The sequence below is a fragment of the Anopheles merus genome, chromosome 3L (assembly GCF_017562075.2).
Source record: "Anopheles merus strain MAF chromosome 3L, AmerM5.1, whole genome shotgun sequence".
NCBI classification, from domain to species: domain Eukaryota; kingdom Metazoa; phylum Arthropoda; class Insecta; order Diptera; family Culicidae; genus Anopheles; species Anopheles merus.
In genome coordinates, this window is record NC_054085.1 from 19,907,505 (window position 1) to 19,934,670 (window position 27,166).

The window sequence follows — 27,166 nt, forward strand, 5'->3', positions numbered from 1 at the left end:
GTTGGTGGATGTTTTGTTGCTGTTTTTTTTGTTACGGGAGCACGTCACACTATATATATATTTCTTAATTTAGCTGACGGCTTGTTTCAGTAGAATAGTTGTAAAAAAGCAATAGTGCTTCCTCGCTTCTTGTTGTTGCTGCTGTTGTTGCTGTTGTTTGCTGCTGTGCATATTATTTAATGTGGCCGCTCTCTAGCTTTCACCGCTCCCTAACCAACTTATTTGGCGGCTGCCTCCTCTTTTTCTTTATTCTCCTCCACCACCTTCTCGGGTTCCTCCTTCTTTTCGGACTTCTCGTTCGAGTTGTCCTTCTCGAGCTCCTTTTCCGACTCGTTCTTGTCCTGTTCGGCGGTCTTTTCCGTGTCAGCACCTTCCTTGTTTTCCTTGGTTTCCGGCCTGTGGATGGATGAAACATGTTAGGCGGTCAGTTAGGCTATAAAGCATACAACTTCCGCGCACACACACACACACTTACTCTGGCTTCGGGATGTGCGCGTTCAGATCGAGCTTGGTGCAGATGTCCTCCCAGTCGGGGAAGCAGCGCTCCTTGATCCGCGAAACGTGTCCCACCAGGTTCGGGCAGTTCTCCTGCATGAACTCCTTCAGACCGTACTTAACCTCGTCCAGAATGAAGTGAATTTGTGCCAACACGGAGAATGCAACACAGTCGAGCTGGAATTGGAGAGGAGAGAAAGAAATAAATGGAAATTACAATCATTGAATATTTGTACTGAAGAGTTCCAAAACGCCTCTTCTCTAGTAATGGAAAAAATGAAGTTTTTGTCGGGATCGAATTGACTAGCTCCGATTTTTTTGCGTAATCGATTCCGGATAGTAGGTCCGAAATCAGATCGGCTCCAGAATCTATTCAGGAATCGAATCCGGAATCGTATTCGAATCTTGAATCGGATTCGAATCGGGAATCGAAAACGGCTCGGGAATCGGAATATGCTTGGGAATCGGTTTCGGAATCGGCTTCATAATGAGAATCGGCACCGAAATCAAATTCCGTTTCGATATCTTCATGCAAATAGGCGTTTGGGTCCTATGCAGCTGCGATTCGATATCGATAGCCGCCAAGAACCCAAATTTATTTGTAACGATCAATTCTTATGGAGATTACAGCACTGATTTCGTTTCTAAAACCTCTGATTTCAATTCTAGAACTGACTCTGATTCTGGAATCAATTCTGATTCCGATTCCGGAGCTGATTACGATTTCCGAGCCAATTCCAATTCCGGGGCCGATTCCGGAATTGGAGTTAGCACCGGCATCTACTCCGGAATCGGCTCCAGAATCTACACCGAAATCGGAGTTGGCTCCGGATATCGCAATCGGCTCCGTAATTAATACCGAACACAAAACCGGAGCCGGGTAGTTCCGATTCCGAGCTCTCCGAACTACTCTCCTCCTTCCTTCCAAACGACTACTTACCGTGGTGGGTTCATCACCGAAGAAGAATGGCTTATCGGCCAGCAGCTCGGACAGCACCTTCAGATCCTTGCGACCGAACTCCTCAATTTCCTCCGGCTTGTGGACGCCCAGGCCCTGAGCTTTCACCTTTTTAGCACCCTGGAAACACTAGAGACGTTAGAGGACGGATGGTTCCGGATTAACAAACGGGTGCACACTACATGACATGGTATGGTTGAGAGAGAGATAGAGCCAGATGAAACATGTCGCTTGCTTCATACGTTTGTTAGAGAGTTCTGTGTGTGTGTGTGTGAGTTTGAGGAATGAATATCTTTGGGTCACTTCTCCAAAAAAGAGAGGCTTAGATGAACCTTTTATTCCACGCCTTAAGGTAGGTCTCAAGACTCAAGAGCTAGACAACAATCGAGGGTAAGTTAATGATCCATGCAGGAAAGAATAGGAGCAAGAGACTCTTCAAGACGGACATGGAATTCTATTGACATTCAGAAGAATTATGAGTTCGACAAATGCATGCAGAGGACGCCGACCCACAATTCTTCGCTGAGCGAAGTATCTACTGGATGATCTATTGGCGCAGGAGTGTTGTGGATGAGTGCACGGGAAGGACTAAAGGATGCGCTGTAGAATTGTTCAGGCAAGTATGAACGGAAAATGGAATGGGTGCACATACATACACAAAACGGTACAGGGTTTTGCAACGGTAACAAGATTGAACAGTAACAGAACAACAACACTTACCTTGCGGCTGAACTGGAATTTGAAGAAGAAGTTCAGCAGCGCATTCGGCAGACGGCTGCCGAGCGCGTGCTGCAGGTTAATCTTGTAGCCCTTGAGCATCTGTTCCGTGTTCTTGCTGCGCCAGGACAGCACCACCCAGACGAGATGGTTCTCAAGCATCGAAATCATCGCGTGGGCAATGTTGCGCTGCTCCTGGGTCAGGGCGGCGTCCAGGTCCTTGTCGTAGCGCGTCGCCAGCTCCTGCATGATGATGGTCGAGTCGGCAATCTCCTCCCCATTGACCTCGACGAACGGCAGCTGTCCCTTCTTCGAGCGCAGCTTCAGCTTATGGTCGATGTTCTGCGAAGGTAGTAATATGGATGTTTATTATTCATGAGATTTTGTGGGAGATTTACTACAGAAATAAGCATTTTGCGTGCGGCGAGATATGCGAAGCTATCAACAAGACGCAGTGTAAATGGGAAATGGACAAGATAAATTCATTTTCTGTGCTAATCCGCCTCAGCATGTTTAATGCAGGTTCTTTGCACCTCGCAGTGGTATTAGTGAAGCGCGTTAGGCTATAATTATTTCATACACAAAACTACTTCAACACTATTACCATACATCTGGATGAGCGTTTCCACACCAGCTCTTAACGTTCGTTTTCGTCCTAGGGTTTGCTCCTTCGTGTGGTTGACGGCTATTTTCCCGCGAGTGCTCATTTTCGCACGACTACTGGCCCACATTTGGTCCCCTTTTTTGGACGTCTGCCATTAAGCCCGCACAGAGGATCCTCTCCTCAACCGAAGCTCAACCCAAAAACGGAGCAGCGCAAGAGGGCCATTAGGTCGAACAATGCAAAGGATGTCAAATTGATCGCCCAGGCGGCGGCCCCGGAGGCGGCACAAAGGTTGGCAGTGGCCGACGCAATAAATTTCAATTCCATTGCATACATTAAACGCATTTATGTGCGAAAATAAATGATTTATACGGCACGTACAATGCGGCCAGACGCAACTTTAACCAATGTGTGTGTGTGTTGAACTTTCTATCGAGAGCGGGAGAGAGATACGAAAGAGAAAGAGAGACGCCCAAAAAGCTCTCCATTGTTCGGCAAAGCAAAAACGAAAGGATCAGCAATCTGTGGACCGCGACCAGCGCCGCCTCATCAAATCAAAGTTCCACCGGGTAAGTGCGTCCTGTTGTCACACTAACACAGTTGCAGGCGCTGCTTTTTTTTCTATCCAGACACTGCCCCACCGTACCCATACCGGCCGCCACACTCTCCCTGCGCCTGCTAAAGGGGTGTCGGCCGCCTGGTTTGTTGCGCGCGCAAACGCGAATAGCGTCCTCCGTCGACGAGGAACGTGAAAAGGATGGCATGGGCTGGAGACCACAAGAAGCGACTCCCGACAATGCCCTCCACACTCTTTTGTTGGAGCCAGCATTCCCCTTTGCTCCGGTGCTGTGACGCCACCAACGGCACAATAAGGCAAGCTAGAAGCCGGCTACGGCTCGTTTAGCCGCCCCATGAAATCTAATTTTATCCTTCAACGGTTCGCTTTCTGTGGGCGGGTTGTATGTGTGTGTGTGTGTGTTGGCGCCCGGGGGCAGACACGCTGGAAAAAGCGTCGCGCCTTTGCTGCAGATTGGCAAGAGCGCGCGTCCTTTGCCCGGAGGACTTGCGAGTCGGCATTGCACAGCGTTTCGTCTTTATCGTCGGTAATTTAATGGAAGAAATCAGTTTACGCTTGAAAGTATGTTAAAGTGTTCCATTCCCCTCCTCCCGATCACATCGGCAAGATGAAACGCTGGCAGCGAACGCCGCTAATTGCATATTCACGATAGAAAAAGAATAAAAATACGCCCGCAGTACCACGCGTGGAAAATGCTTCCCACATGGGAAATGGAAGGCATACAGCTGCTACTGGAAGCAGGCCGGTGTGTGGGTATAGGAGTGTGGAAATGAAATTGTTTGGCGTGGCCGGTTATTTTTCCCTCCACGCCGACATAAAGAGCTGCGGGCGCCATGTGCAGAATTTCAACGTGCTGGAAAGCGCGTCCTATTTTCTTCTCCCTCTTTCTGTCGGTCGGTGGCACTCAGTAGGGAGAAGAGAAAAAAAAACTTGTACCACTCACACACACACAGCCAGGAGGATATCCTTGTTTTACCGCGCTCTAATGCCACACCAACACACGCAACTCCGAGAGAGAGAGTGAGCGAAAGAGAGAACTCATTTTCCTCCCGCGATTGTTGGCACATATACCAGCAACACCTCGCTTATCAGGGCCACACACTACCATCAAACAGCAAAATCGCACTCACACACACCAACACAACTGGGGTTGGAAAATTCATCCCCCTTTCGAAGCGTTTGCCGGGTCTGTGTGCGCGCCCAAATAGACACACCGGGCACTCACCAGCGTGCACACATTAGTATTGATCGGCCCGCATCCTTTTACCGGGCCGTATCCCATTTTGCAGGGCGCGCGCATATAACGCCCTTCCCAAACAACTCCCACTGATGTGGGATGTGACTGTGTGTGTGAGTGTGTGTGTGTGCGCGCCTGTGGTAGTAGTGCCTAGCAACAGTGCCACACCGATGATTTCCCATTTTGGTCGTTGTGAGAAACCAACCAAACCCCTTTTTCTCACCCCCTGTGCCACCTGTGTCCAGCCCTGTTAACGGCTCTAAATCCGGCCACCGACAAAGGGAGGGTGGAGGAAAGGAACATTTGGGTGGAACATGGACAGGATTACAGTCGGGTGAAACGGACATACCGCGCCCGACCTGTATGTGTGTGTGTGTGTGTTTGTGTGATGGAAAGATCCTGGAGTGGCACCAACAGGCGAAGGGGCCCGGTGTTTTAGGACGCCGACGCTCTGGACGCTTGAATCATTTTCCCACCACACGCACACGCACACACACACATAAAAATACAAAGGCGTTTTCCAAGCTCCACGACAAAAAGGAGACGCGAAGGATGAAGAGAGAAAGAGAGGAGAGAGAGAGAGAGAGAGAGAGAGAGAGAGAGAGAGAGAGAAAGTAGCTTTTTCCTGACAGTCGTTTTCGGTTATTTTCCGTGGAGTCAAGAAAAAGGGCAGGGAAAAAACCGGGTAAACGGAAAATGAAGTTTGAATTGCAAGCGGAAAAACGTGGAACGGATTTTGTCCGAGAGAGGGCGGAAAACCGAACATCAAAAGAAATGTGGTAGTGGTGTGTGTGTGTGTGTGTGTGTGTGCAAGCTTTTCATTTCGCTTTCCCAATTTGTACACTTCTTTTACTTGCTTTGAGACCGAGATTGAGTCTCCTTTTTTTAGTTCCAGGAAAATGTCTACCACTGAACGATGACCGGCAAAAGTCTGCCTGCTCTCACACCCCAGGGACAGTCAGTTTTTCTCCGATTTTCATCTCCAACCTGTCGCACACACCACCACCTCTCTCTCTCTCTACTTTCATTTCATTTCCCGAGTTTTTTCGTAAAGGCGCGCTAGTCGGCACTTTTCCCATAAAAATCGTGTCCCCGAATGGAGAGAATTCTTCATCATCCTTCCTCTCTCCCGGTCTGGAACATGGTATCGTATGGCCCATTTCCTGTGGCTTGTGCTGTTTTCGATGCTTTTTCTTTCGATTGGCAAAGGAAGATTTCGAGCACGACGGCTGTTGCTTGCGGTTTGGGCTCGAGGCGCTATCGCTCCATTGCCGCCCTTTATGCTTCGCAACAGGCAGTGCCAGCAAATGGAACACACACATACACCTTTCCACGTCGCGGGGCGCTGAAGGGGATGTTTTCTGAGGAAGAGATATTAATCCTGCCGTCGGGCTGCCGAGGACGCGCCAATGTGTATTTTTTTCTGCTTCTCCCCAGGCTACTTGGAACTGAATCCGCCGCCTGCCGCTGAGCGGATCTATTCGTTCTGCAACAAGCACACGTAATAAGCTTACTTATGTGCTTTCCGCGCATTAGCAGATGAGCTTAATGCAAGGGAGCAACGCAAGAGTTAGGCAGGCAATATCTGGGGGTAAGGGGCAAGATTTGACCTAAATTTGTCAAGATGATGATGATGGCGATAAACTCCGACGTGCTGATAAGTTTTGTGCTAGTCTTTTTTATGTGAAAACTGTTATGTTCTCAGGCAAAATACCAGATTCTATGTGAACACATCCAACATGTTTTCTTGCAGATTATTTTGATCAAAATGTGTTTATAGAAACAAGGAATATCTCCAAATTAGCCGCAAAAAAATGAAAGCTCAACTTTTCAGAAAATCATGTTGGAGTTTTATACGTAGGATTTAGATTTTGAGCAACCTGAATAGCTGAACATCTTCAGCCTACTGTGGTCATACAATCTAAGCAAGACATCGAAGACATCAGGACCACTTTGCACATCCACGGACATGACGTTAATTTCATTGTTACACCAAAATATGCAGGAATTAGGGGTTTACTTTCTATTGGAGGTAAATTAATTATTTTGTAACGATCTGCCAGAAATTGCAGGATTTCCCACTATTAATTGGTTGGTTCTTATAACTTTTTGGGCTCGTCTCACGGTTTATTCATCGTATCCCTTAGATTTTTGGTTCGTTTCCACGATTTATAGGTATCGTCCAATTGAACATCATTACAATCTATTGGTTCAGATTTAACAAAAAATCGTGGGAACACACATAAAAAAAACATATTGGAAGCAACCAAATTTTTTTGGGAAACAACCTAACCAAGGTTGTGAAAGCCTGTAAGCATGTAAGACCGAAATGTTATATGAGCGTCATTTGTTTTAAAACCTGTTTAAATTTGCCATTGCATCTTTCATCATGAAGTGGAGCAACCTAAATGTATATCAATTCAACAATCCTTGAGTTTCTGGGGATAGTTGTTACCTGTTTAAGAGAATATTCCGAGTATTCCGAGAAACACCACTTTTCAGTTCAAAAAAACTGTTTGAAGAACTACTATGGGCAGACACTATGCTCTCTCTCTATTTCCTATTCCACATGGTCCGTGCACACACGTTGGAATGCGAACGATTATTAATTGATTTATAGCTTCTCATAGACACTTTGCCCCCGCTCTCTAGGTACACGCCATGGCATTTCATTTTTGCCCTACCTTCTCTCCAAACGTTTAGTTTACCAACGAATGGAGTTGGGCGAGGGCTCTCACGCATACCTTAAGCAAAGGTATCCCCTACATTCGGCTAGATGACACCACCCGTCAATTGATCGCCCAATCGCGGCGTTCAGTTTCGGGGAGTTGCCCCATTACACATACCTCGGGCGGGTGGAGTGCATTAAAATGCTAATTGAATCATTGGCACCTCGATAAAGATGGGCAGCACACCACCACTACCGCTCATTATCAATGCAAACAGAACTGCACACATATCCATAAGCGGTAAACAAACTTTCCCATATACACACACACACACTCGACGCCGTATCATTTGTCGGAAGGAGTGCCCAGGCCCTTCTGGAATGCAAATACTTTGAAACTGAAGGACAGTCACGGCAGGACAGACACTGAGGGGTTTATAACGTTTTGTGAAGGAAGGAGGAGGAAGTGTTATCTAATCGGCATAAGGAAACCCATCACACCGAACGAACGACGGCGTTGAGGAATCTAAACACACACACACACACCAGCCTTGACACACGGAAACCGGTCATTCCAGTTCCGGAGATCGGATCGGAACGATTCACGCATCGGTTCTGTGACGACAGCAGAACAGTTTCTGTGACTCTGTGTGTGAGTTTATGCTGATGGTGTTGTTTCCTCGACTAAACCGTCCACCATCCACCGATGATTACGGTGAGGATAATCTAGTCCGCGATGATGATGATGATGCATTCAAAACACGACGAGAAGGAATGTCGTCCCGCTTTCCGACCCGACCATTCGGGCTCTAGAATTGTCGATCTCCCACTCATTTGCAGGGGATGGAAGAACATTGGACCGGTAGAAGATGGGAAACTGATTGCCAACACCGGAATCGGTTCACCGGTCGTCAGTCACCCGGTGCTGCTGCTGCTGCTGCTGGAGGTCGTCCCGATCACGACGAGGTCATCTCCCCAGCTGGACGACACGAGGAACATCTTCTTCCGCATTCTGTATCGCGGTCCGGCTCTAGATTTCAACAAGTCCGGGGGCTCCGCAACAAGCAACGCACACACATTAACGACCACAGGGTGATGATGGTGATGATTTGCATAATTGAAGGCGCTCTCGCGCACTCGTCACTCCATTCGCCCACCCACAGAAAGTTGTTTAATGAGCAAAGAGCAGAAGCATAACCAGCAGTGCTGCGCGAAAGCCACACAAACCACTCTTTCGTGCTGCGCTCCGCCCCCTTCCCCCCCCTCCCAGGAGACTCATTATTGTCGCTTTAAGCGTTGCTTTTCTCGCGCCACACACCGGGCGCATAATTAGAAACATAAAGACTCGCACGCTCGCCAGCATAACTACCAGCAGCACGCGATGAGCGCGGTGAGTGAGCCTTCTGTCCTGTCGTGTTTGTTGTTTTGCCCGCTTCTCTGCGCCCTGCCAGGAGGAACAAAGACTGGAACCAAAACACCAAAACCCCCGGAATGGGAAAGGTATTTCGGCTGGTCGTAATCTTCCGACCGAATTCCAGCGGAAGTGACGCGTCGTTGGACTTTGATGGAAAATTTCCTGGAAGGTGTATTCCCCCAGCGTGCACCGGGGGGTACGCGGCCAAAACATTCCACCACAAAAATGTGATAAAATCAATCCATCCAGAAAACATCAAACTTCCTCCCCTTGCGTTTGTTTTTTGGTTTGCAGGGGATTAGATAACTTTAATCAACTCACGTAATGCGTGTCACAGAGAGCGCCTACAGGCTGCTTTTGGATCGGGCACGTCCCACGCTGTGTGCTTCGTGATCGTTCAACATCGTCCGCACACACTCGATGAAGATTTCATCATTCCGTAGAAAGGGAGAATGCCCGCTGCTGATGATCCCGCTGCACGAACGAAAGTCTCATCGTCCAAACATTCCACACTTTCGTCCACACAACTGGAATGTGTCTCGTGTCCGAGCGCCACACCAGAAAAAAAAACAACCGAAAAACCTGTTCAACGGTCGAAAGTTACAGCAACGACACAGGAGGAGAGAAAAAAAAACATATTTTCGTTTTCCTTTAGCCTTCGTATCCCGTACCCCAATAACACTACACTCTCCGCCGTCGAAAGAGGATCGCCACTTGCTTGCTTCTGTTTTCGCAGCCAGGCATTCCCGGCCTGATCCTTTTTATGTCAAGAGATACAACAGATAAAGTAACAAGCTTTTTTTTTTGGGGGGAAGGAAACATCTCCCCGTCCCCGTCAGCTAGGGAAAAGTCAATGAACTCCTCCGTGTGGCCGGTGTTTGTGTTGCGCGCGGTGGCCGACGGAATCATTATTTTGGAATGGCTATGAAATAATATTGCAAACAGGGCTGGCTTGAAGTAGATACTGCTGTGCAGGGTACTTGAGCAATTTAGCCACCGAAATCTGCATTGCAATTGAAAAGGATGGATGAAAAAAAAGGCTCTCTGTGTGATTGCTTTTGCCTTCTGTAATAATGATATGCTGGAGTCTTCTGTGAGCAACTCTCTGTGAGCAGGACTTTCGGCCATTGCTAGAATGACTACTCTTGAGACAACCAATAACGTTTACAATGTATACAGATAAAGTAAAGATGTCAATAGCTCGTATATACGACGACTGTAACATTCTCCGCCGGTCTCATGGTACAGTCGTCAACTCGTACGACTTAACAACATGCCCGTCATGGGTTCAAGCCCCGAATAGACCGTGCCGCCATACGTAGGACTGACTATCCTGCTATGGGGGGAAATCAATAAGTCACTGAAAGCCAACCCCACAAGTGGGTTGGCAGGCCTTGACCGTCATCGGTTGTTGAGCCAAAGAAGAAGAAGAAGTAACATTCTCCAATTTCCAAAAACCTTATTTCTGAGCTTGAAGAAACAATTCTGAGTAGACTTCAAGCCAAAAGCCGGTTGTACTTGGTGAAAAAATAATCAACTGTAATATTAAATCTACAAAACCCCAAACAAGCTCTCAAAATGCTAATGGCTTAATCTGAAACAAAATACGTCTCCGGTTCGAAGGACCAAAACTGAGGGTGCAAGATGGAAGAAAAAAAACAACAACACAACCCAACCCGCGTCAAACCGAGGCCGCTCCATCAGAACGGACCACTCAAAAGTAAGGTTATGTTTGTTTACTCGGGTAAAACACTCCAGCACCCCGACGGTCCATCGGGGTCCATCATCTCCATTGATCGTCCAAGGGGTGCGATGAGGACCTGGAGAGGATATGTTACCACGCTTGACCCACACACCACCGAAAGCACACCAAAGTGTGGGTTCACATCGGTTGGTTATGGGTTGCGGGTTTTGTTGGTTGGCGCCTTTCAGACACGGATTGTTTTCCTTTGCACGCTGTGTGGCGCTGTGTCCCCGGTTTGGACATGAGGCGGCGGCGGCGTTGACGGCTTGGTGCACTTTTACACTCTCTGTTTGCCTTTCTACCCCTGGCAAAGGCGAAAGTTCGTTGGAGCATGAGCCTGGAAAAGGGTCAATATTTGCTCAAGCTCCGTTGGACAGCTCGTGAGGGTTGGCGTTCTCTCATCGCGCCATATTAACCAGCCAAGGGTGCATTACTTTAACGGCTTCAAAACGAGCGATCTATGGTGTACGGGCGACATAAATGTAAATGATAAATGCTAATCATGTTATCGTTCTAAATGAATCCATGCAGAGAGTTGGTGGTTATCGTTGCTCTTCGCTAGAGTGATGGAAACATTCCTGTGTTTACCGATTACACTTGAGACACGCAAATGAGAGGCAGGAAATGTATCAGTCCTGGTGGAACTAAAACTTTTGACTTATAATTGACTAAAACATAACTTTTAAATAATACTACTTTGACAAGTAGCATCCTTTAACAGTCATCCACCGAAACCAATAAATTAACATAATACGGCTTTAAAAACGATATTTCTATACTTGAAATCTCATATTTAAGCTCTCATCTGCAAAAATACCTTTAAAATCTGAACTAACAAACCACCGAATAAAAACGTTCACTTTATGGGAATGTTTGCAACATTAACACCATTTTATCACAATTTTTAGGACACTGCAAAATTCGGGTCAATTGTTCGTTACTTTCCTTTCATTTTATGCCTGCGATAAACAGCTCTGTTCCACCTCGTAAACCGATCCATACCGAACGAGAGCGACCTCGATAAGCGAGTTTAAAGCCCAGAAACAAAAGAGAAACAAGGCGTCCGGCGTCAAAGAGCTCCAATTACGCTACCGAAGTGTTAACGCAAACGCTAATTTCCGATGCGAAATTCATTGATTGCTCCACCGGTGCACATTCTAGCAGAAGCTCCCAAAATGCAACCGAATGTGAAAACTCTTGGGGGGAGTGTGAGCTCTCGCTTTTCCCCCCGCTTTTGCTCAACCGCGTGACAATGAAAGCGAACTCTGGCCACATAACTTTCGCCGTGTCACGAGTGGATAATGTGAACCCGCGAGTAATAAACCACAATTATGGCCCGTGCGTCCATAATGGGCTCCACCACAAAAGGGCGTTAGAAGGCAAATGGCAAGGGGCCGGGCCGGGGGTATCGCCTACTCCACAGGGAGCACACCGTGTAATACCGACGACACCGTGGCAGCAGCAGCAATTGTGCTCCAAATCTACGCCGCCGGAAATTCGATGACTTGCGGCTAATGTTCCGCGTACGGGACACGGGTCCCCACAGCGCGAACCTAGGCACGTGGCGACGATGCCGATTAACGCGGAAAATTAATTAGCTTCATCTCCGGCCCTCGTTAGCACCCATTTTTTAAGCCCTTTCTCCCTTTTACTCTTCCTACTGTTGCCGGTGTTCGCTTTCACTCCACCACAGTAGCAGCTGGTGGAGTCCTCCCTTTGCCTCCAAAGAATGCACCAGGAAGGAAAAACTGTAGGGAGAGAATTATGATTGCCCAACAACGCTGAGTACCTTCTCACAATGGGAGCGTTTTGAGTGCTGACACACGGCAAGACAGGAGACAGGAGGTGTCCGAAACGATTACGAGGGAATGTGTAAGACAATATCATTACGAATTGATGGGGGTTTGTGTTCTGGACTTTTATGGCCCCAACGTCGAGGGAGGTCGTCGTCGCCTACCTTACCGCGGGAGAGATTTACTGCTAAAAGACCCTTCAAAACTGTGTTCACAATTGAAGCATGCATAATTTAAACCAACCAACACCCATCTGCCTGGAACTTATTTGTTGGAAAACAAAACAAATCACTGTGAACAAAAAAAAAACCCTCATTACCAACGGAAACGCAAGCAAGCGCGCGCCCCCTTGAAAACCAACAAACAGTAGCCAGCCAGATCTAACAGCGTACCGTGAAGTGGAGGAAAATCGGGGGCAAACATAAGCTGCTCAACCGCAACCGAATTTTGTTCACGACCAATGCCACACAGTCCAGCGGCTTTCCAGTGAGGTTTTGTTACAGATCGGTTGGAATTGTATGACTGTGTACGAGCGCTTCCTTTTTTCTCACTCATTTTCAATATACCCGAACGAAGAGTGTAAAACTGGAAAAAGGTGAGGTTTTGGGGCATGGAGGTTGGGGGAGTACACAATTGTTTAAATCACCTTTTGTGGCTACTTTCTCTAAGCTTTAACCGAATGTTTCCGAACCCTCCTCTCCCAAAGCGCACCGCGATCCAAGCGAGGAGAAATAGGAAACTAGAAGAAAAACCAATTATTTCTACCCGTTGCTTTCCAGATCGTACCCCCAGATTGCATTTTGCACCGGGGCTAAGTTTAACAATTTGCCTAAGTGCCACGGATAAAATCTAAGGCACCTGTGCCGCGTGTGGCATGCCTTTTTAGTTACTTTCTCTTCACAAACAGCTGAACAGCTGAAGACGGTATGTGTAGAGCATAATGTAGAGTTTGATGTGCAAAATTTGGGGAAATAAAGATGTATATTACATTCTATATCTTACAGGTTATTTCCTTCGATTCTATAGAATAGATTGAAACCAAGACAATCTATTCGATTGATCTCAGTTCCTCTGGATTCCTAGATCAGTGTAAAGATCTGATCCTCAAAATAAATGCATAGGTTTTTGAGCATAAGGCTTTGAGGGCCTAACGTATGTAGTGTAAAATATTTGCAAACTGTGAAATGTAAAATTGGAATTTCATGAATTTTCGAATATTCCCAACGATCGTCCTCTGAACCAATCAGATCCAAACCAATAGATCCTGTAACATAGATCAGTGCCTGGATCTGATTTCAGTGTAAATTTAGCAAACGTGGATGTATCGATCATCACATAGAACCTTAGAACCTCAATAAATGCATAGATCTTGAAGACTATGAGAGCCTAAAGTATGTAGTGTTATTTATTTGCAAACTGTAAAGACATGTGAAATGGGAATTTTGTGTATTTCTGAATATTCCCAACGATTTGTCACCTGAACCAATAATCTCCTCTGAACCAATCAGATCCAAATCGATAGATCCTATAACATAGATCCTTAGATCCTGTAATTGATAGATCTACAGCTCCATGACGTCTAAAATCTAGAATACTAGAAAATTTGAAGAGCGTAAGGTACAAAACCCACCTTCCATGAATTTATGTACAGTCCCAAGAAAATTCTAGACAACAAAGAATAAAACCCTACGTTGCCAATCTTCCCGCACCAGCAAAAGTACTCCTGACGATTAAATGTCCAATATAACATGCAATATCGCTGCAGCTGCCTCGGGTGTGCAATTTATGCGTTCTGCAACGTGACAGAACTGCTGAGTGAAAATGAAATAAAAACAAACACTAGACAAACCTTCTGCTTGCCTCCCTTTCGGCATGTCATCTCCTCCTTTGAAACGCAAAAACGCACATTCCATCCCGGAAAAGAGTCATCACAGACACACGTCGACGTCGATAGGTTCTACCGACATCCCGCTCCCAAAGCCCCGCGCTCGCGTGTTCCATACGTAGTTTGAAATATATGCATAGACGTTCCCAACCCTCTCGGAATTGCCGCCCAGTGGCTGACTGGCTCCTGCCGAAGCCCCAGAGCACACAAATGCAATGCCGTACACATTACATTGGAGGAGTACAGCATTCCACGAAGGCCCATTGCCTAACGGCTTGCCTGGCGTTGACGTACCGAGCGCGCTCGCGTTCATGTCAATGATGACTGTTTAAGTAAACATTTTAATAAGATTACTGCATTCTTTACGGCAATGCACACACATGCACACACCGGGAGCGCATACACCCCTTCCATCCCGTTCCATTCCCACCCGTACCGCTTCGCTCGCTTTGTCTTATTAACCATTGACTGTAATTTCATGAATTATTGCATCGCTTGTCGATGCATGTTCCGGGCGCGCTGATCGCTTACACCCTCTATCTCTCCATCGGCCGTCTATAAATAAAAAGAGTTGGACGTGAAAAAACACACGACGCAATAAATTCAATCATATTCTCCGGTGCAATGCATCATCTTCCTCGACGACGCGCAGCAGCAATTCATTCAGGATTGTTTGAGAAGGAGGCAAAACAACAAAAAAACACAAACTGCTTTTCAATTCTTTTCCCATCGCTCGATAATTTGCGTAGTGCAATAAAACAGTGAGCAAATTGTGCATCAGCGAACACAGGGCAGGTTGATGGTGCAATATCGTTCGAGCTAGAAAATGTTTTACCCCGGCGTTTTAGTTGCGGCTTTACCCAAGCAAACCGCCCGTTGGGCACTGCACCTGTGAGAAGGGCAACATGCACAGTTCTAACCACAGCTGTACTCTACACTCTAGGGCCCTCACCACCAATGTCATTTCATTACGAGCCCAGTCAAACCACAAATCACGCGGTGGAAAGAAAGAGCGCCACCATGGCGCAGGGTTTATTCTACAATATTTTAAAACAAAAACCACCATCATCATCTTTCCCCAAGGTACGCCGGCATCAATCGACTGGAAAATGGGTAGTAAAGTGATATTTGTTCTCATTGCAAAAGTGTACCACAGTCCTCCGCGGTTCTGGACGGAATCAGAGAATAGATTTTACATGATGCAAGCAAGATAACCGGCGATGTTTCCGCCCGCTCGTGTAAATTATGGCTCTTTTAGTTTGATCTCTATCGGAGCCTGAACCCATCCATCTCCAAGTCACAAGTTGTGCCGTTGGTGAATATATTTCCACTATTGCACAAACAAATTGACCAATCATAAAGCACAACCTTCAATTAGTGGCCAGTCTTTAGACGGGGTGAGCGGCGGGGCTTGATGTAAATATTATTGCTGGGGAAGGAGCACTATCCGTTGGACGATCCTCAATGGAGCGAAAAACGCAAACGCAAAAAGGTACTATATGCGCACAATCGACCAGCCGGCAGCAGAACTAGGTGAGGTTGAATGCATTCCAAAGGAACTGGCAAAGGTAGTAAAAACATTCCCACGGGATTGAGTCTTGCTCCCTTTAGGCTATCGTTGGAGGACTTGACATTCTAAAAGGAAATAGATGAACAAATGGATTGTAACAATGTAGAACTATCTCTTATTCTGATATCTGATTCTATAGTAATATCTTCATTTTGAAGTTTAACTTTTCAAATGCAATATACAAAGAATTGGAGGCTTCATGTGGCATTTGGATACATCAACTCTTTCAACTCCCTACGTTGTTCTTTGATGTAAAACTGCTCTGCTTTTACTAATTCCGATTTAATTACCCTGGCAAAGTCCTTGAAATCCATTCTTCCCTCTCACACTCCAATTCCTAGGCATTGCTCGCCCCATGCTGCTCCATTCCAGAAGCAACCACAACACTTAACATAGAATTTATTCTCCGCTTGTCACATACCTCACTAATGTAACCATTTGAGGCGTAGAGTTGTCGCTCCAACCGAGCTGAAGCTCGTGTGTTGAGTGACGTGCATTTGATTCTCCTCCTCCTCCTCCTCCTCCCCCCGAGTGATGAGTGGAGCGTATATGTCTCTGTGCACACTTTTCTAACGGGCACACCAACCAACCAAACACTTCCGCAAAACCTGCCTTTCGCGCTGAGCCGATGGGAGCGCGAAAAGCAACAACACCAACAACACACCAATCTCATCAAGTGAATGGCGGCAGAATCACATTGCGCCACCGGTCGTCAGCCGCGGAGGTGGAGGTGAAGGGATTGCTGCTTTGTCATCCACCAGCAGCGTGTATGTAAATTAATTGCATAAGCGTGTGGCAAATCGCATATTTTACCACCCGCACTCGTCTACACGCGCGCAATCCCCTACTCACACTCACAGTATCGCACTACTAGCGCAGTACTATCCGCACTACCGGAATAGCGTCCAGCGAAGGCAAAACCGGACGCTGCCTCCAGCGAACTGCCAATCTACACACACACCGAGCCGGACAGACAGTTCGTCGCTTGTCGCGGCGCAAGTCTATTGTTTGGCGAATGACGAAAAATTACCGTCTCCCCGGCGTTCCCGGCCGTCTGTGTGAGCCATATCTCGGTGTCACATTTGCACATCACATATGCTGAGCTGAGGGAGGGGCAGAGAATTTTCCCCTTTCCGTTACACACACAGTCCCATTGCGTTTTGGGAGGAAGGAAATGTGTAGACCTACTAATGTGGCGAGTGGTTTGGTCATAAAAAAATAGAGTCACACAACGGTTCGCAGGCTGTTGTTTCTTTTCCAACGTGTATCAGGTGGCCATTAAGCACACTGGATGCAACAGGTAGTTTGCCCGATTTTCAAAATTCCATAAAACGGTACAAGCGAAGAGAGCGCGAAACGCGTTGCTTCGTTTTTCGCCTTCTAGCACCTTCTACGCGAATGTTTTTTTTTCTGTTTCCCACCTTTACCAACATCAGTTCCGGTGCACACAACATTATGCAGCTGTAATCGGATGTCAGGTGCTGTCTATTTTTGACTAATTGTCACCCACTTCCGGGCTCGGGAGGAAACCAAGCGCGTAAAAAAACCAGGCACAAAGCGATCATCGCACCAGCCGATATCGGATAACCAGTACCCGTGCAGTACGAAAGCCGTTAGCCGTCCGGGCCCGGGGACCCGTTAGCTTGATGGAGGGCACACCACCAAACAAGCGCATCACAACTGATGGCGCTGAGGTGTAATCCGGGCCCGCGCGTTCGTAATCGCTTCCGTTTAGGCTGCAATCAGCTACACGTTACATTATTTTGGGCTTACGCCGCACAGTCTGACTAGCATTGAAAATTTTTGGTAGTATGTGTTTTCTTTTCAGCCACGTTTTGTTATCCGTTAGTTGGGGCGTTCGAATTTTCCCGTGCCGCAACCACCACGCGATTTCTAAACGAACTGACCCCGAAAAAGCCCCGTGCTTAAAATGGTGATTAGTGGCGAGCTTGTATCAAAATCCCGCGTCCGAAATAATGAGCGGAAAAGGTAAGTAAAAGAAAAAGCCTTGCCGCCGAACAGTGCTCCTCTTGGAAAGTGATTTTCGACAATAATTTAAATCTTTCAGTCTGTCAGTCAAACCTTCGGTCAAACAAATTGACTGACCCAGACTGCGCCGCAAACGGATTGGCTTGGAGCGCCGGGTGAAATGTTGCTTTAAAAATACGACCTTAATTGCAAATAGGCTCCTTTCTCGCGCGACGCATTGCAATTGCTTTTCCATTTGCCCTTACCTGCAATGAGAGGGAGAGACAGATAAAAATAATCATCAATAAAATGTGTATATGGAAAAGTAAAAGTATATAGTTCTGCTGGCATAGTAAGCCGATTAGCTCAATGGAAGATTGAGAAAAAAAGTGTAAAGTATCGGATTTGGTTTAAGATAACATCTCACTTTAAGCGCCAATAGATATATAACTATTGGTTAATGCCTGATAACAGCGAGTGGACATAGAAATGATAAAAAATAAAAAACATAAAAAACTACCAAAAAACAAAGTTGTAGAGTAATCTATTACAAAAAGATTAATCAAACAAAATGCTTAATGCCTTTGAAGTAAAAAAATAATAAATTATCGAAACCTTTGGCAAAGGTCTGTGTTAAATTGTTATAAAATTAAACAAACAAGTATTAAAACAGTTGCAACATTTACAAGTATTGGGGCCTTTCACGATACTAGCTAGCTTTTTTATATGGAGTTTGACAGTTGGCGGCTGAAATCATGTCAACACTCCATAAAAAAACCACACACAAAACTAGCTTACGATTTTCAGTCTTGATTATTCTAGCCACAAAGCTAGAATTAGATTCGAGTACCTGCTCGAAAAAATGGCATAGCAAGGTGGTGTTTACATTTATCTGATGGAATCTAAAATCAAAGTGTATGTAGTCTAGGTGGTCGCGTAGGATGTTTTTATAACCTAATTTGAGCGTCACTTTTTGACAGGACGGGAGAAAACTTTTGTTTCAAACAAGCTTTCTTAAGGCTTGACGTATACACAAAACACTCTTAAAATCATCATTCATAAACAGAAGCGATAAAAATCAGCCTTCTTAATACATACACTTAGATAAATAAATGAATTTAGAAACATTATACCCACTTAGTTAGCTGCTCGAAAACTGCTATACAATGCAAATAGCTGACAGACTGAAATTTCAGCCTACGAACTTTAAACGGAAAAGACCCCAGAATTAGATTCAAGTACCTGCTCGAAAACATGTCAACACAAGCTCGTGTTTTCATTTATCCCAAAGTGTATTAAAGGGATCAGGTGGTGCAATATAGAATCAAAGTGTATGAAGGCCAGGTGGTCTCATAGCCTGTTTTTGTATAACAATTTGAAACAAATTGAACGTCACATTTTGACAGGATGAGTGAAAACTTTTGCTCAATCAGGCTTTCTGGTAGTAGCTTAATGAACACAACAAACAGTATTAAAAGCTTCATTCAGAAAAATAAACCTTCTAAATGCATACACCTTGGAATAAGCCCATCTGTAGCCCAGCAGATCGACTGAAATTTCAGCATACGTTCTTAAAAGGAAAAAGGGTAAATTATTGGAATTGCAAACCGAAGTAAAATGCATCTTATATTTCCCCTTCAGACTTTCGTTGCATACAGTTTTGCTGCTCGATTTCATTATACTTAACAGTCGAAACCAAATTACTAACGCATGCATGCTGTACGTTTTTAAGCGAACACACGGCGTATCGCCAACAATACCAAACAAGTTTGTTTCACTTTCCGCTCCTTTGTTTTAACAGTTTTCCAAAGGGGTGTACAGCATGTTTCACCCAACTACAACGTTACTTAAAGCGCGTGAAGCATAAACAAACGTGTACAAAAACCTCTCCCCTTCCTATTCTCGTACTAAACGATCCGTACACCGTGTATATGTGTCTGTGTTAGGCAGCGTCAATAGAAACTAATGGTTCGAACATTGCTCACAAAAATGCCACAGAACGAGAATAATGGTCCCTCTTCTTCCTCACTCTCTCTCTCTCTCTCTCCGTACACAGCTTCAGCAATCGTTTACTGCGCGGTTATGTATCCATCAAATATTCCACTCCAAATACATTCGTCTTCCCTTCCCTCGTTAATGGGTCGCTACTACTCGTTTCCCCCCAAAAACCACGCCAATCCAACTAACCCCCTTCCGCGGCTCCCCCCGTTTGCATTCCCCGACATCCCACCACAACACACCACCATTAATCTTTCAATTAATAAAGCATTAGGTAATTGATAGGGAAGGGAGAGCGCGACAAAGACATTTCCAGCTCGACCCCCACCCCGATCCAACCCCGATGCAGTTGATTATGATACACGGAGACGCGAACGCATGGTGAAGAAGTATGCGGGAGGGGCATTGTTTGCTGACACACGTCCTCCCCCCCACACACCCCCCTTTTCCTTGCCACGAACAGGCGCCATCATAAGCACACAAGCGGGTAGATTCTCCCTTTGCTTAAAGGTCCTCCCCTTTTGCTGGAGAAAGAAATTCCACCGCGAACGAACCCGGACGACCGGACCAACCAGTCCCATGGATCAAAATGTTAAGTGATCGCTATTTTCGGGGTCGTATCATTTGACACGGGTTAAAGGGAAGAGCTTTGGCGCCCGGCGGCTGCAACTGAACCGACGGTGTCCATCCGCGTCAAGTTGACCAACCCATCCCCCGCCAAGGGGAACCGTGGGAATGTGGCCGTGTAGAAGATGTATGGGTGCAAGAAGGAAAGTAAATCAACAACAGGAGGAAGGGGGGGGGGAGGTAATAAACACACACAACAACCCCTCCTCACTGGGGTGAAAATATGTTTGATGAGCCACAGGATGAACGCGCCGTGCAACACGTGGTGAAACTCACAGCATACTCCAACAATAACTACAACACACACACACAAAACGCCGAAATATGGGCGGCCGTTGGATTTTTCTCTCTCTCTCTCTTCACCGATCGGAAAACACAGAAACAAAAGCCCGCACGCTGCCAAATTGATGTTGACAGGAGAAAGTTTGAAATAAACATACGACGATGTGGCGCGGGCCGCAAAGAAAGTTCGCCGAGCCGCGGCGATTCGGCTCATCGTTGGCGCATATGTCCAAAAGTGAGGCTACTACACCCGTTTCTCCCCTTTCTCTACGGTTCAGACCACAAAAGCGCATAACCCGGGGGAGGGCGAGCGAAAGACAGCGCACTCCACCCCGTACCATCCAACAAGAAAACAAAAATGATCACAATGATTTGCAATTTGCGGGCGAAAATGACAGCAATTAGTGGCTGGTGCTCACAAACCAGTGTGTGCAGAGAGGGAGATGCAGAATAGGAAAACGATTTTCCAACACTGGTGAGGCAACTTTCTCGGAGTTGGCCGGCAGGCAGGAAGGAAGAACGGCAGAAAGCTAAATGAAGATCATCATTCATTTGCTAATTTCCGTGATTGATGGGATGAGCCGCGAGCGAGAGTGGTAGCGTTAAAGAAAATGCATTAAAGCTTGCACACAACTCAGAGTATTCAACGAACTTAAATTTATAAATGTGATGTCATTTAGTTTTTTTTCTACGCTACGAACGTGTTTTAATGCTAATCAACACAGAAGAAATTCATGAAATATTATTCGCACAACGATAGTCTTACACTCATGCAATCAAAACTCTGCCGTACGCGATGAATCTGTACGAGATTAGCACTCTCTAAACCTGGAACGGTCCCATAGTGCAGTCGATAAGCGATTGGCTTCATAACACGCTCGTTATGGGTTCAATACTGCGTTTTAATGTACGTCGAGACACGGCTATTAATTAATCCCTCAAGTAAGGTAAGGTGAGGTTCAAATCAGTGTTAATAATATCACTATTGTATAGAGAGATTTCACGAAGACTCGAGGATGGAAAACTCCAATCTTCAGATTTATGATGAATTCAGATTGGACAATAAGCTCGATTTATACAGATAAGCAGAAAGGAGGTCAGCCAATGTGTTTCATTTTTTACTAATTCCTAATCACGTTTTATTATTTTTTGTACTGCCTTTCATTATCAGTATTTTATTTTGAAACTGAAGTATTGAAATGTTCTAAGAAACGATCAACCTACAAGTCTTTTTTGTTGGTTTTATAGCTCAAATATTTCAAAATTAAATGAAAAATGTTTCCTAACTCAATTCACACCTCTCCACACCCTCCTACAAAACCTTCTCCCCATCTCTCTGATAGGAATGCTCATAAGCAGCGTTTCGCAACAAGGCGGCTCGCCGACGCATTTAATATAATTACAACCGACACAAACCGATGCATAATGCACCACAACACTACACTCACCATTGCCCAACGCATAGCAGGGACGACCCCGCGCGTGTTATGATGGTGTCCTTCACCGGTTCGGACGGAGTTGGTGCGCGTCTTCAACCGCATAATACCGTCACTTTAGCGCGCGCACACACACAGGATGCTGCTGCTGCACTAATGCATTATTAAACAGCTTATCCTCATCGTTCATCTCCATTTCGTTCAGCGACGTGGGGCGGCAAGCCTACTTCCCTCCCCATACTGCCCCCGTTTAATCGTGACGGTCAAGAATGGCCTCCAACGGCTGACAGAGCATGCCACAGTCGGCGGACGCTTAATTTCGCCACAGTCGCAACTCTTTCTTTCCAGCGGCCACAGCCGGGCAATCGTCCATCCAGACCATGCCCCGCAAGAATGCAGTTGATTGTGCGCATTGCGTAGGCCGGTAGAATGTATGTAACCACTCGCTAAATGTGCAGCACACTCAGGGCATTTAACAAAACTGCAAACCGCACACTGCTGCTGCTGTCTGCTGCCGCCGCAGGACACATTGTACAGAGTGTGTGTGTGCGCGCGCGTGAGTAAGTGTCTGCCACACTGTGCACTTTTCATTAACGCGTACAGACCCGCGCGCGCTCAACTTATGATTGTGCGCACCCACTCAAGACGGGTTGCGAAACGGGGAACGGGGAAAACATGTAGCTAAATAAAACAGACCAACGGGGGTTTCCTCGGTCGGACTGATCATCGAACTCGGTCACATATGAAGTTTATGGGCGTGAAGATCACTCGAACGTCCAACAAGAACACTGTCCCGAGTGATGGTGGTGGCCCCAGCTTGCCAAGAACAACGCATTTCCGGTTGTAGCATCATCAGTGTAACATTGAGGTTTGGTGGGATTTGCCCAGAACGTAGGCATTGGGAGTGAAGCAAGCGTGAGCACAACATATGAATGAATTTCATTGAACACGGCAACACACAGCCACACTGCAATGAGTGCACAAGACCTCGGTACTTTTCCGATACTCTTCAAATCCGCCTCTGTGTGCAGCTGTAAACCAGCAGCACAACACTTGAAAAACATTCGATCCGCGTCACGTACTCCTTCAGAGTCAGTACTTCAGAGCAGAGTCGTGATGCGCCAGAGGATGAGCGAGAATCGATGGGAAGGTTAAAGCAACACAGGACCCTTTGTCTTTGGTGCTAGAAAGAATGTTGAGCCATGTTTGGATGCTCAACATTGAAATAAATGCGATTTTGCAAATACAATCAATGGAAGTTGTTTGCATTTTTGATGAGCAAGGTGTTAATATCTTGCACTAACTGTCATTGTGGTGTTAATTCTGCATAAAAACAATTACTTTCCAATGATTTCTTAGCACTCTTTCAAACATTTTAAACATATCTTCAACACAATGACGTTGGAATACAAAAACATTCCTGTTACCATTGTGACACCATTGTTTGTATCAGAAACACAATAGTTTACTTCAATTTCTGTCGGAGCGATCACCATTAAGGCCACAGGCGTCGTACATTTCACATCTTGACGACCCTCTGGCGTTTCTAAAAAAGAAACACACACACACAATTCGGAAACGAGCCGTACTATAGCCCGACGGTCGCCAACGTCGATGCATTAGGCGGGAAAACTTCTTTCGCTGCTGCACCCTGCGCCGGACATATCTACATAAACAAACATTGTTCACCCTCGAGAGGGGAGTTTGATACATCGAACCCTTTTGTAGTTGCAGCTACCAAAACCGGCGACCGAGGGTTTGGGCCGTCCCAATACATCTCACTCATTATTGGATCTTTTGCTATGATGAGGTACACGGTAACCTTCGCCTGGGCGTCCATCTCCGGAGGACGGAACACAAGATAGTTTACATTTTGCTGCCCTTCGTTTAGTGCACGACACCTATAGGGCGGAAAATAAGGGGCCACGAAACGCTCACACGCCCGTGGACGGTGTGATGTTACTAGATGTAGCAGGAAGACACTGCCGGACATTTCGTCAGTGAAGCGGGCGTGCGCGCAAGACCTGTCCCGGCATTCGGGATGGTTTATTAAACATGGATCTTGCCTAAATATTTACACAATGCAGACCACCTATTTCAAACATTCACGGCACTCACCAGTCACCTTCAATATGCATATGTCAAAAAAAAGCCAATGATGATTACTTCGTTGGGATCTCAACAGTACCTCAGCGTCTTTGGTAACATGTTCGTTGCCGAGCTTGCCGAGCTCGAACAGATAGAAGGAATCATTATTGTGCAGCACTCCAACAACTTCCTGCCCCAAAGTGTAATAATGAGCGTACCGCGCGATGAGCACAATCTGTATACATTAATCTTGCAATTTCCGACTATATCTCAGGATCTGGGGATATTGCCGACGGCTTGACCTTTCCAAAAAATCTCAAATACATCCCAGAGTACAGTACATGGAGACACAAACATCCAAGTCGTATCCAGTGCCTTACTTAACAGTATCATGGCCTCTAACACTCAACCTCCCAAAAATCTAATCAGGATGCCCGATCGATCAAACGAGACGTTTCACCGCAACGCACACACCCGAGGACCTTTAACCTCACAACTGTTCCTTCCCCACAGAGAAAGACAGAGAGGAGGAGCGAGTTCAATGCGATCACGAAAGGCAATTTCCGCGTGGCAGTAGATTGATACATCCTGCCTTTCCATCCTCCCCGGAGCACCCCCTTCAGGTCTTCACGCTCATTGTGGCCACAAAATTTCGCCTCACTTTCGCTTCTTTGCGCACCCTTTTTGCCCTCCTGCAACGCAGACACCACCATACGCGCCACAGGGAGGCTGTGCGTGCGTTGGCGCCATTGGCAAGGGCAGGGAAAATTCAATTTCCTCGCTATGCAGCACACTCGTACGCACGCAACCGTTGTCCTTGGCTATTGCTACTGCCTCGCTTTATTGGATTGGTGTTTTTTTTTGCACATACTTTCGCCGGTAGCAACTACAAAAAAAAGAAAAGAAAACCGACACCACTTCTCGGCTAACATTGGATTGTTTGTTGCAGAAGTGGGCTTGTTCCATTACCGAGGGTAGGGCCTCCGATATTATATTTGCTTGAATAATAGAATACATGACTGTTTTAGCCGCGGCGCAACCGGTACATCAGCTCGACAGTATCCCGGTGTCAAATATGCCAATCTTTCACCTTTAAAACCCAATCAACTAGATTCACAGTTTTTTTTTTTCATTCGGGCCAACTTCAATTACCCGCACTTGGGAGGTTGGGGGTCTGATTTGACCCAATAATGCGCTGTCTGTGTGATTGGTATCGAATCAGTTCGTTCTGCTTCAGCTGCTCCCTGGCTTAATAACACATAGCAGAGCACACCCTCCGGAACTGAATATGGGGGTTAACGAGAAAATCATGCTCTCTCTCTAATGGGTGGTAACACGGCGGCTCCATGTGGACCGAAGCAGCTGCTACTACTACCCACCTGCTTTTGTGGATGACGGGTTGAGTGTCATGGTTTGGCGGCAGCAGCAGCAGGCGCAGCGAGAACTAATCGATGCTGCACGGTAATTTGTCGAATCCGTGATTCCACAGATACGTCAAATCATTTAAAATTTAGGCAAAATACCATCATTAACCTCTGGCGCTCTATTACTGGCCTGACCTTAAAAAGGGTATTTAATTGAACCAATTTTTGGAGGACCTACTTCTATGGGTTTTTTGAGAGATACAATCAGCCTAGTTAGAGTACGTAACGGAAATGGTAGTACGTAGTTGTTACACTAAAATTAACAATAGCCATGAAATTCTTCGTTTCTTCTCATATCCTGGTCATAGCAACACGATATGCAAATAAGTAATGAAATGTAGTAAATAAATCTAGCTAATAATGTTGATATCTTATCGACAATGCTCATATGTGGTAATTCTGAGAACGCAGTCAAAACAACAGTAACACACGCGCACTGTAATATAACGCATCTGACATTCCACCGCGAGTCATCTCCAACAAAACCTTCAAGATACAGTTCTATAATGATGTACACTTATCACAACCATCTGATCCGTACATCCTCTGTCAGAAGTTAATTACAATAGTCGCTAAGAGTAGTTTGACATTTGAACGAAGGAATTCCTCATTGAAACAGTCCCCGCCAATGCCAACGTCAACGCATTTCAGCAGAGAACCAAAACAACCGTAACATACCATTTCATTAACCATTCCACACACGGTACACCACCATAGCTTTAGCAGCAGCAGTTTTTGGACCGTTGATCAGCATATACTGACGGTCCATTTGGTGGAGAGCGCACCGTGCATAGGCCACTGTCCATCAGGACTCCGCGTATGGTGCGATAATTATGGGTAATTACATTTTCGGACAAAGCCCTAAAAGCATTGTCCACCAGCCATCGTCTCCAAAACGGAGTCCAACAACACATCAAACCTCGTGCGCTCTCTATCATCACCCCAACGCTATGCAGTGGCCAACTCCCCCGTTACCTTTCCAACGGAGCTGTGAGCTATGGGCCTAGACGACTCTCTATCGGAACTGGAGTCGCTCCACACGTACGTCCGAACGACACGCAGCTATTTTGCTTGCAGTAGGATAGATGCTCATTTTTCTTTTCCATAGCCCGTCATTCAATTCGAACACGTGACCGATCGGTTCACCAAATTCACCAACCACCGCTTCTGCCCATCTGCCTTAGCAGCTACACACGCATTCCAGCAGGCCTCATCGCATTTTACTCGAAACTGATTTCCCAAACGTCGCTGACGCGTTAGCCGCTGGTTCGGCACAGAAACACTTTTAAGAAACGCACGCAACCGCCGCGCAATGGGCCGCGCGCACCAGTGAAAATTCGATCGTGTCGGAACGCGCGTACATCGTCCGCGCCCTTACCTTGCGGCATATACCTGGTCTGTGGCTGGAGAGCGGGCCGTGCGGTGGACGTGAAATTATGAGACCGCAACCGAAATTCGATGTTTATCACAGTTTACTCCCTGCGTCGTCGTTTCGCGCCGCCTGCTCGCCGTACAGCGGCGCAGTTCGATATCAACACTTGACTTCATCACTGTGGGTAACCATCATCGTCTAGCAGCAGTACACAACTCTCGCTCCCTCCTTTGGGGCCCAAAACGATTCGCCACGTAATCCGCGCGTCTAGGATGGGCATAATCGAAACGTTTTGTTTGAACATTGCCA

At 46.3% G+C, this 27,166-nt stretch overlaps 1 protein-coding gene across 6 annotated transcripts in view; it reads right to left on the reverse strand.

Moving 5' to 3' along the window:
• Window positions 1-31: 31 nt before the first annotated feature.
• The window catches only part of LOC121598572 (failed axon connections), a 49,552-nt gene continuing 22,417 nt past the window's right edge, over window positions 32-27,166 (reverse strand). For 5 of the 6 annotated variants that reach the window (XM_041925598.1, XM_041925601.1, XM_041925600.1 and 2 more), the window contains exons 3-6: window positions 2,174-2,512; window positions 1,436-1,582; window positions 476-672; window positions 32-396 (exon numbers count right to left, since the gene is read on the reverse strand). In XM_041925598.1, the coding sequence (XP_041781532.1) occupies window positions 219-396; window positions 476-672; window positions 1,436-1,582; window positions 2,174-2,512 (861 nt within the window). In that variant the 3' untranslated portion in view covers window positions 32-218. The remainder of the gene's footprint in view (window positions 397-475; window positions 673-1,435; window positions 1,583-2,173; window positions 2,513-27,166) is intronic. The other variant, XM_041925602.1, reaches the window with a different exon arrangement.